Below are 12,156 nucleotides of genomic sequence, written 5' to 3'. Positions count from 1 at the left end.
ATAATATTAATAATATGAATAATATGAATAATATTAATAGTATGAATAATATTAATAGTATGAATATAGTATTAATAATATGAATATAATATTAATAATATGAATATAATTTATATTATTATTATTATTATTATTATTATTATTAATATGTATAAATTATATTAATAATAATAAGTATAATAAAAATGATAATATGACTAAAGAACTTGTCTGATCTAGTGGTTAATGTATTTTTGGTCACTAAAAGGACTTGGGATTTTGGTTGTATGTAATTCCAAGTTTTTCTTGTAGTGAGACTTCAACTCTTTTTTTTATGATATGCATGGGAGTGAGGGTTAATCCCTCACCAAGTCCACTTTTACCATAGCTAGGGTTTAGCCCTCTCTAAGTCATAATGAGCTATAGCTAGGACTTAACCCATGCATGTTCATAATGGGTTGTGATTTAGTAAGGGTCTAACCCTCTCTAGGTTAGACTAAGTGAGGGTTTGTCCCTTTGAATTTTAGGAGGAAGCTTGCTCTTAGCGACGAAGAGAATGACCCTAAACCTTACTCTAACAATGAGAGTTAGGTTGTCTCTACTAGCTTCAAACTAGAGATGGTTAAGCCTACACCAGTAGTTGCAACCCCACGCATAAAGATTAGCGTCCAACCTTTTAGCTTTCCCTCACCCACCCAAGCTATGCCCACGCTAAAAACATTTACCGTCCAAAATCCAACATTTGAGTCCATATTTGACGGACGCTATATATACTGTTTCTTGTAGTGGTAAAAAATACTTAGTGTTAATCAAGAATAACTTAACCAAATAGTACTCAATTGTATTTTGTAATTGTAAACTTACTTTTAATAGATTGTTTTCTTAAAAAAAACATTACTTATTTTGATCTTTAAAAGAAAGTGCATGAATTCTAAACTATCTTGTAAAATTTACTTGACTTCTATGTTACTTTATATCCAAAGAATTAAACACTTTCTTCAAAATTAAACATAAAATTTATTTTGACCGATTCAATTTGCTTTGTTGAATAATTCAGTTTAATGCATTTAAAGAAAAAAATTAAAGAAAATAAAAATACTTTATTTATTTAATTTAAAATTTATTAAATGACTTTAATATTTTGATGGAAACAAATTGTTAAAGAGTTTTATAGTTATAAATTATTATTATTTTCTTCTTATAATATAATTCATGCATAGATCACTAAGTAGTTGTTTGGTAATTCTCAAAAGGTTTCAATACAATACAAACATTAAATAAAAAAAAATTATAAAAAAAAAATAATTAATCACTGATTAAATTAAATATTATTTTAAAAATTAAAAAATTATTGGTATTTAAAATAATTTATATTACTAATAAAATTTATAAATTAGTTACTAAGTACTTAATTAACTACAAAGATTTTATTACTAACTTTAGAATTTAAAGAAATTGATAGCTAAAATCTTGTTGCTATTTTTGAATTATTAAATTATTTACTATTTAATATACTTTATCCAAATAAATAAATTAAATTTAAAAAAATTAATTTATCTTATTAAAATAAAATATTTTAAAAAAATAAGAAATTATATATAAGTTAAGATATTATTAATGTACTTTTCACATTCATACTATCTTTCGACGACTGGAGTTTCTCGTCTGGTGGATCTAATTAGAAAATAATTTAAAATAACATGAATTTAAAATTCAATAAATTTAGATATTTTAGAATGATGAAATTTCCCATCAAATATGCGGCATAGCAATATGTGAAGCTGGAATTAGGCAAAAACAGTTTCTTTCTGTAAGCAACTATGCCAAACCACCAAGGGCCAACTTCATGAAGTCCTACTGTTCTATTACTATGCAGAACTTAAATGCAGAATTTAATGCATAATTCTTCGGGTAGCATAAACTTCAAAATGATATGATATTTGTTTGTTGGTGAAGATTGTATTGTTTATGTTTACGGACTTGTAAATAAGATGGTTGAGTAGTAAGTTTTTTTTATAAGAATTGAGATATTTCTGAAGTGTTCTAATTAATTAATTAATTATCTTCTAATAAAAAAAATAAGCAAGTAAGTAACCGTGAAAGCAATGAAAAATTGTTAATTTAATTTGCTTTGAAAATTTTCTAATAACATGTAGTACCAATTAGACTGAACGAACATAAGAAAGGTACACCCTTAAGAGAAGTATACATCTTCTAAAAAGTTATCCAAATAAATGCATACATAGCAAACTAATATAGAATCTTACACGTATAAAGATGATCAACCATTTATGTAAAACTACATGTGTTCCTTCAAAATATGTTGGCCTTACAAACACATATAATAATATCTAGATGACATCAAATAACTTAGATAAAATACCACAACAAATGAGTGTGTTATTAGGTCCTTTAAATTTTGTTAATATCATACTATCGGATAACAAATCAAACACGCTAATTAACATGCACCAAACTCATAGCCCAAACTCATGCCCAAAACTCATAGTTCAAACTCATGCACCAAACTCTTGGCCTTTCATCTCATCTGAAAAAAGTTAGCACATATAATCAATAAAAACAAATACTAAAGAATAAGAACAGAGTTATCCAACTATAATAACTAATGAAATTCATGTCCTTCATTTTGAAAACATAAAGAAAATCATTCATAGAAAAATGAATCATATGATTGAGTTTCATCACACCAACAAAAAAAAATAAGCATGGCATTGCAGCATAAGCATGTTACTAGTATACTTTATAGAACAAGAAGAATTAGCATTCTTGCTACAACATAAGAATATTGGGACTAACAGAACAGAAAAATCCTTTTAATTGGTAAAAAATGTACATCATCACCATACAAGACTTAATATTTATTAATATTTAAACAAAACTATTGTTTATTTCTATTTCTAATGATGTATGTACATATAAAACTCCTTTAAGAGTATTATTATGACATACTTATTATAAAAACAACGATAAAGGAGTTTAAAGCACACAAAGCCAAATGATTTTGCACATGAAAATGATGAGTAGGAGAATGCAATTATATAAGAAGCAGAACTCCAACTATGATGCACATGAAAACGAAGTTCAATCTCCATATCAAAAAGGATAAAGAAGAAAACAAATCTACAAAGATGTAGAGACTTCAGGAATGTGTTCGTATTTACCTACCTTCAAATAACCATGTGAGAAACTGAAAAGGATAGAAAGAAATGTATCGCATTATTATGTTGCTTGAGTGTGAGGGTAACCAGAGAAGAATGTACACTAACAAAAGAAGGAAAATGAAGATCACACACAAAATTAGAACAGTAGTGGCCAACCAACTGAGATCGCTTATAACGAGGTGGACACCAGCCAAGAATGCCACTGATAGGGTTGCGAGAGTGACTCCTAAAAGGGGTGTTGCTACATTAAGGGCTAAAAGAGCCAAAGTTATATCTTGCAATTGAGCCCAAATGAGTATAATAGTAACACTAATGCCACCATACATGGATGCTATGCAAAAAATAAATGGTTTAAACCACACATGATTCAGCATAACAGCCATGCCTTGTTGTCCTGGAGTGGAACTATTATTTCCACCAGGCAAAGTAAAACCTGTGGCAAATGTTACTGTAGTTATAAGGGTTGAAACCAACATAAGGGTGTTGATTCTGTCTTTATAAAAATCTGTGTTTTGGGCTTTTGGTTTGCAAGGGGAAGGGATCTCGATATAGTGTGACCCACTTTTAGCATTTTGTACACCAGCAGATTTTAGTTGGCACCATGTTAGCCGCTGCATATACAAGTTTGTGTTACAAATTCAACAATACAACAATAAAAAAATAAGTAGAAAAATAAGTAGTCCAAATGTGTAAGGAGATCACCGATGATGATGCTCAATTTTTAGACAATTTATGTGCATGGAATTTACCACAAATTAAGAAAGAAAGAAAAAGTGAGGGTAAATGAGAAATAAAACAAAAAACCTTCCTTGAGCATAATCATCTGAGATGGATTTTTTATCAATTAAGAACCTAGTTGAACATATATTTTAGTAGCAATCACTATAAACTAAAATACCATAATTAAATCTTGATTTTTTTTAGCAAACACAATATTTTATATATACTTGCCTGGGGGAAGAGCGGATTATTTTCTTGTTTAAATTGCTCAAAGGCATCGAGAGCTGTTTGGTTGTTGTTGTTAAGGCAATGAGGATTCACCCTTGTGTCCCATGCATGTCAAGGCTTGCACAACTTTTGGACGAGAGTGTGAGGCAGCCAAATGCAACGGAGTGTTTCCATCGTAATCCTTGGCATTTATCATATCTTTAAATCCATCATTTTCATCTTGCAAGATGTACCTTACCACATTAAACCGTCCCATTATCGCGGCAATGTGAACAATATTTCGACCATTGTTGTCAACTATTTCTCTGGGATTTGGACATTCTGCTAGCAATTTCTTTAGCACTTCTGTATGTCCAAATGCAGAAGCCAGATGAAGAGGGAAAAAACCATCTTTGTCTCTTTCCATATTGCAAGTATGACAATTTTGAAGCAAGTACTCAACACCATGTAGGTAACCGGTAAATGTTGCATAATGAAGAGCATTTCTTCCTATGTCATCCTTAACATGAATCCATTCTTTCTTTTTGTTTATTATTTTCTCTAAAACACCTGTCATATTTTATGAATAACCAATTAAACATAATCTCGTTAATTAAACATAATCTCGTTAATAAATATCGAATGTATGAATTATTTAAAAGAAATAAGAAATATTGAAAAAAAAACATGTTCAATAAATAAATATTGATGACGAAACAAGTTAACCAGTTACATATTTTTTTTTTCTCTTGAGCTCATCCCATTTGATAGTTTCTTAAAGGAAATCTACTACTTGAGAAAGAAAATTTAAAGAAAATTGAATATTAAGCATACCATAGCATAGCAAATTTTCTCTCTTTCTTTCATCATATTTTTGAAGATTCTATTATAAAGATTTTCTTTATAATAAAAAAATTTCGTTCACTTGATGTAAGTACAAAATTTTGAAACTGAAAAAAAATTAATTATTTTATTTTAAATTAAAATAAATTTCAATTAAGCTACAAAAGTTTCTAATCAGTTCTGTAAAATATTTTTCTCATTGAATCTTTAAACTTTTATTTGTTTTTTAATTAAGTATTTCTGTACAATTTTCGTTATAAAAAAGTAACTACAAATATTTAAATAGTTTACAAATGTGATATTGACATTTTTATACATATATAAAAAAAATGTTGTTGAATAACTACATAGTCAAATACACCAATTCATAATTTTTTCAAAATTTATTAAAATAATTTCTTTATTTAGTTTTAACCGTTATAATTTGAAATAATCATTGGATTATCAATCTATTATGTCTATGAAAATTCTCACTTTTTAAGGGTCATTCTTTTGAACTTGTTATTCTCAATCAATCGGAAGAGATATGTTTACAATCGTAACAGTTAAACAAAATGTCCATAGACAAATAAAAGTTGAGTCATCTAATTAAAAAACTGTATAGACCTAATTAAATATTATTAAATAATTCAAGATCCACCCTATTAATTTAATTTTATTAAAATTTGATTACTCCATTTATACGCAAAGAAAGTGGAGAAATAGTGATTCAGATCTCCAATAGTTTCTATCCTGTTAACAAATATAATAATGATAAGAGAAAATTTATAATTATATAACAAAAATTACCTTTATTCTGTTTTAATATTGCCACAATGGCTGGTGACCGCACTCCTTGATTTTGCATTATCTCCCCCCTTACTCTTCTTCTCATTTCCATATCCAGGAGTACTACAAAATTATTAAATAAAAATTAATTTTAAAAATTAAAATAATTAATTAAAAATTATTTCATATATTAAAAAATTATTAATATTTAAAATAATTTCTATTATTAATAAAAAATTATAAAATAATTTTTAAATTCATATATAAATTATGAGACATTATTTATTAAGTAGACGAGGTTTTCGCACTTTAAACATTCTTAGCGTTATTGTTCTATTTTACGCTATTTTATTTTTATCTATTTATTACTTCTCCTGGTATTATTTTTTATCTATACAAAAGTGAAAAAATTAGTTTTAATTTTTCCAACATTAATTCCATGTTATACGTGTTAACAAAAGATAAACAAGTGTTTACTATTTCAATGCTCACTAACATTTTATGAGTGTAAAAGCTTTTCCACTAATGACCAATTGAAAAAGCCATCTATCATAATTAACTTAAGTATTATAACAATAAAAAACTTACTAAACTTAAATTTTATGATTAGATAACACTTTGATAACTTTAACTTTTACATCACCAATGACTATATATTATTTGTTTTAAGATTAAAAGATATATATTATTTGTTTTAAGATTAAAAGACCGATTATCTTTGTACAATTATAATGAGAGAAGTCCAAAAATATATTGTGAAAAAATAATAAAAACTTTTGGTAAAAAATGATAAAAACTCTTAAGAAAGAAATTTTAAGTATAATTTAACTTCACAAAATCGATTTACAAAGTAAGATTTGTACTCACTTATATTAGTTTTATATTACTTTTACACTAACAACCAATAAAAAAAATCATCTTATCATAATTAACTTAAATAAGTATTATAACAATAAAAAACTTAATATACATAACATTTTATGCATTGTATACTTGGATAAATCCTAAACCCTAAACCAAATTATCTTTGCACCATTATCATGAGGCAAGTCTAAAAATATTTTCACAAAAAATAATGAAAACAACTGACATCTATATAAGAGGATAAGTTATCATGAAGAAGGAGAAGGAAAACTATATAAAGTAGGAGGATAAGTTATTATGAAGAAGAAGGTGAAGGAAAACTATATAAAGTAGGAGGATAAGTTATTATGAAAAAGAAGATGAAGGAAAAGTATGTTGCAGTTATGTCCATCTTCATTACCAATGCATCGATTGAAGAGTTCGTAGTTAGGAAACTTTCCAATAGCAATAACCGGAATTATGATTGCAGATAACAATTGAAAACTATAAGATTCTAAGTTTAAATATTGTTCATATTTTCATTTTTCACTATGTTCTTCAATGCAACATCATTAAATAAAAATTAATTTTAAAAATAAAAAATAAAAAATTATTATATTAACTAAGTTAAATATTATTTTAAAAATTAAAAGTGTTATTGGTATATAAATTAATTGATATTATTGATAAGTAATTTATAAATTGATATATAATTAATTATGAAGGTTTTAACTACTAATATTATTTAAATTTGATAGCTAATTAAATATCAATTTAAAAATTATTTATTAATAATAAAAACTAACATAGATATCAATAATCTTTATAATTTCTAAATAATATTTAATTTATTTAATATAATAATTAATTATTGTTTTATCTCTAAAATTGATTTTATATTACAAGAAAATCATAAAATAAAAATCAAATTTTAGAAACCAAAATAATTAATTGCAATAGTTATTAAATTAGATATTATTCCATAACCAAAAAAAAAAATTGGTTTCTAATTTAGTTTTTATTATTGTTAAATAGTTTCTAAATTAATATCTAATTAGCAATCAAATTTTTGTTAAATAATTTCTATTTCATGATTTTCTTATAGTGTTATTTCATGATTGTCTTTGTAGTGTTTTTTTTATCTCATTTGACTATAAACTTTTTAGAAAAAATGAAATACAGTAAGACAATAATAATAAAAAAATTTCTAACCTGTAATTAATTAATTTTTCAAAAAAAACATACAAGAAAATTTGTCAACAAATATATGTACTCCGAAAGATGTGGACAAATTTGAAATACCATTTAGAGACGGTTATTATATTCACAGTAATCTAACCTGCATGCTTTATTATTTTATCTTTATCTTTATCTTCATCTTCATCATCATATTCATCCAAATCTTCATCTAAATTTTCATCTTCGTAACCAAAATCAAAATAATATATAAATAAACATAATAAATATCAATATAAGTTTAGATGATTTTTCTTTTCATAAAAATGTTATTATATCAATTTTTTTTATCGGAACATATTATGATTATTATCATATAAAAATGTAAGATGCACAAACTATAATTGATATGAGAACTGCCGAATTATGAAGTAGCAATTATGATTTTTAGTTTAGCCACAATGAGATAGATGTGAATAAAAATATTATTTTAATGTAAATAATTAATATATAGTTGTTTAAAATTAAAAAAAAAAAATACTTCTAAAATATAGAGAATTGGAATTATTTACTTAGTAATTTTTTCAATTTATAAATATATATATATATATATAAATTATATATATCTGTAAAATTTACATTGAAATTTATGCCATCCGTTAAAATGTCGTATCAATTAAAGTTATTAAACAATTAATTTACATTCCAATTTTTTACATCTTAAGAAAACTCCCCTGAACCTTTTTTTTAGATGCTTTAAAAACATTTGTGTATTAATTGGATGGAGAGAGAAGAATAAAAAGGTTGTACATTTGAGAAATTTTAATTTAAAATACAATTTCAAAATAAAATATTAATTTCAAAATTGAAAAGGACTAACTTACTAGTATTTGTAATTAACTATTAAGTTAAATTTCATAAATAATCATTTTAAAAACTTTACTAATATATGTTTTATTTATTAATAAATTTACCAAATTTCTTAATTTAGGAAGATTTCCCTTAATAAATTTACCAAATATTTTTCATATCTTTATTTTTAACTATTATGCTTCTCCCGGTCAAATGATTATATTTTTTTAAAAAAATAAAATACCGTAAAAGTAAAAAATAAACTTCTAACTTGTAATTAATTAATTTAAATTATTTTTGAAAAAAATTTATAACTTTTTTATCTATAAATATTGGACAAATTTTAACAATTTTTTTCAGACCTGTTTTCATAATGTTTTTAAATCCTCGAAACGTCCGTACAAATCTTGCGTCGGCTTTGTCGTCTTTGACTAGGAATGAATATAAATCTGTAATGCAATATAGCATTATCAATATAGGTTTATATAAATTTTTTAATAAAATAATTATCAAACACTTTTTTTATATCTTAACATATTATTATGTAAAATTGTGATGGAAACTCAATCACTTTTTTTAGATGGTGTGGTATTCGATATTTATATTGGACATGACATTCGTATGATATCGGTAGAATATTTATTTGTAAAGTGTTAAATTCAAAAAGTATTTATTAGATTTCTGACAATTTTAGTATATATCTAACACAATTTTAAAAAAGAAAAATATATTAATTTTCTAAAATATTAAACTTTGTTGTATAAATTATTATTATGATTATGAAAATAAAAAACAAATTCTTGTGAACAATTATGAAAACATTTTAATACTCTAAAAAATAATTTGAAACATACTTGTACACATAAATCTTTATTGTTAATTTATATAATTCATAATTATATAATATATAGATTCGTGTCTCATTGTCTTATTCATAATATATAATCTCCGTGTCAGTCTGTGTCGTATTAGTATATGTGTCAGTCAGTGTTACATATGGAACAGACAAATTAAAATTGACATGAGAAGCAGAAAATTATGAAAAGTAATTATGATCTTTAGTTTTCTAAAAATGAGATTATATATGAATAAAAAAATTATTTCAACGTAAATGCTTTATATCTTAATTGTTTAAAATAAAAAAATAATTATAAAATATACATAACTATTTAATTAAGTAAAATTTCAAAGTATAAGCAATTTTTTTAAAATATAAATAAATTAAATCTATAAATTTCACATTAAAAAATTATTTTATTAATGCTCCCTGTTAAAATGTCGTAGCAGTTAGAGTTATTAAACAAACTTATTTACCGTGAATTAACAAGTGTTTCAGCAATGAATGCGATTAACTTAATTTTATACATGTGTGTGTATGCATGAGGTTCTTACAAAATTTTTATAAAAATAGTAAATTAAATTTTCTACAAATTAAAATAAACCTATTTATAAATTAAAATAATTTTATTATTTTCGAAAAAGCTTATTAAAAAATTCCTTAAATTAGAGAAAATAAGGTATAGAATAAAAGTAATAGGAAGAAGTCTAAAGGTATGTAGCAACTTTGTACCTTCGTTAAGTGGAATTATTCTGGTCAATAGATCATCAACAATGTCCTCGTAGCCTTTCTCAAATGCTAAGTGCAAAACTGATTTGCCTTCTTTGTTTTTCAGAATAAACGCATTTTCCTCAACCAAGTTCCTGAAGTCTGGTGAAGAATCTAGAATCCTCATTACATCTTTGTGGCCATTCAAGAAGGCTTCATGAAACAAAGTATTTCCTTGGTTGTTGGTTACTAGGATTGCCTCTTTGGCTTGTTCAGAATTTGGATTACGAAGAAGTGGAGCCACCAACTTGTGTAGAGTAGAGATCTTGCCAGCTCTTGCAGCAACATGCAGTGGGGTGTCACCATTTCTATTTTTTGCTCTCAAAAGCTCTGCTCCACCAATTTCAACTATTCTTTCCACACACCTATCATTTCCATACAGAGCTGCTACATGCAGCACCGTGTTCCCCTTAGGGCTCTCTTGCTTTAAACTCTGGTCATCTATTTCTCTCCAAGATTCATCCTCATTTTGTTTAATTGAATCGTATGTTCTCTTTGGCAACAAACACCAACCATGTGCCTTAACTTCATCACTGCCTTCTTCTGAGCTTTCAATTCTGTTTTCTTCAATCACATTGCTTGAAGCCTGTTCTCCTTCCTTGAGGTTATTTTCCAAGTCATCATTCTTCATACTTATCTCCTCACCACCACGAAAATCCACCATGCTTCCACCTACTTCTTTTTCTGTCTCTAAAAATACCAAAACTACACACAAACATCAATCTATCCGTTTTATAGAATAATTAAAATAAATAAATCATAATATACACAACACAAAATTCTAAACTTCACTCAACTTACCTTCCACTCTTCAGATTCCACTAGACTTCGAAGCTCAAAGGTTTTAGCAGTGATTCTAATCTAACATACACAAACAGCTTTTATAGAAGAGGGATGTTATACCGTTAAAAAAAAGGAAAACTTTTCTTTGATAGTGCAAATACTATAAATCACATACTTCACAGCTTCTTATGCTAATATAATAATATTTTAAATTAAAAAATAAAATAAATATAATTAAAATATTAATTTATTATATTATTAAAGTATAGATCTTAAAGTGGAAGTAGTATATAGGGGTGAAAGTATAATTGCACATGAGACATATTTATGAAACATGAATAACCATTTGCTGTCTCGCAATTAACTAGGTTACCCACTGACCTGTCAGTTGAAGTCAAGTCAATTGTCATCAATGTTATATATAGGTGCCACCTGTCAATTAAAAATATTTTGATAGAGTTTTAAAAAATTACATCGGTACATCTGTAAAATTGAAAATTTTAATTAAAATATATTTTGTTACAGTTTTTAAATTGAGAAATTTGATTAAATTTTTTATTAATATATAAATCAAATTGAACCAAAATAAATTAGATTAATCTTTGAACAATTTTGAAAAATAAAGTTTATTTTATGCACAAATAAATGTAAATAAATGTTTGGAGAGTGTTACATAATGCACTATCAACCAATCATAATTTATTTAATCGTGATGTTGTTTTACTAAATAATCTATATATTTTATATGGTGTGGCAGAAAATTTTATAAATCATATTTTTTTTAATTATAAAATTACTTAATTTATATGAAAGATGTGTTATAATTAGTTGAGAGTGTGCACGATTAATATTTTGATGTGAAATCACACTTAATATATAAAAGAATTCCTTTCTTAAATGCTACCAACAAGTAATAGAATTTGGAGAATTATTTAAATAACAATAATTAAAAAATTTGAAAACATAGCAATAATTTTATATTTAAAAATGATAGAATAAATGACATGAAAGTTTTTAAATGAAGGATTATGAGTTCAGTACTCTTGATTTAAAGTTGAGGATTGCTAATTATGTTTCAACGAATTAATAAGAAATATTTTTTATTACTTAGATATGGAGTTAGTATAATAAAAAAAGAACGGACATCAAATAAATGATGAACCCTACTTGAGCCGACCAGACCAAATGATTACTCCT

The 12,156-nt window shown here is 25.3% G+C and overlaps 1 protein-coding gene across 1 annotated transcript; it reads right to left on the bottom strand.

The window, feature by feature from the left end:
* Nucleotides 1-2,191: 2,191 nt before the first annotated feature.
* LOC137836165 (protein ACCELERATED CELL DEATH 6-like) lies at nucleotides 2,192-11,114 on the bottom strand. Its single transcript, XM_068645021.1, has 7 exons — nucleotides 10,978-11,114; nucleotides 10,141-10,881; nucleotides 7,882-7,962; nucleotides 5,721-5,822; nucleotides 4,186-4,658; nucleotides 3,166-3,772; nucleotides 2,192-2,527 (listed from the first exon to the last, which is right to left on the bottom strand). The coding sequence occupies exons 2-7, from the start codon at nucleotides 10,838-10,840 to the stop codon at nucleotides 2,496-2,498; spliced, it is 1,995 nt and encodes a 664-aa protein (XP_068501122.1). The 5' UTR covers nucleotides 10,841-10,881; nucleotides 10,978-11,114; the 3' UTR covers nucleotides 2,192-2,495.
* Between the last annotated feature and the right edge of the window lie 1,042 nt (nucleotides 11,115-12,156).

The sequence above is a fragment of the Phaseolus vulgaris genome, chromosome 5 (assembly GCF_000499845.2).
Source record: "Phaseolus vulgaris cultivar G19833 chromosome 5, P. vulgaris v2.0, whole genome shotgun sequence".
In the NCBI taxonomy this organism is placed as follows: domain Eukaryota; kingdom Viridiplantae; phylum Streptophyta; class Magnoliopsida; order Fabales; family Fabaceae; genus Phaseolus; species Phaseolus vulgaris.
Note: the sequence above shows the minus strand (reverse complement) of the source record. Positions and strands in the feature narration are given on the sequence as shown.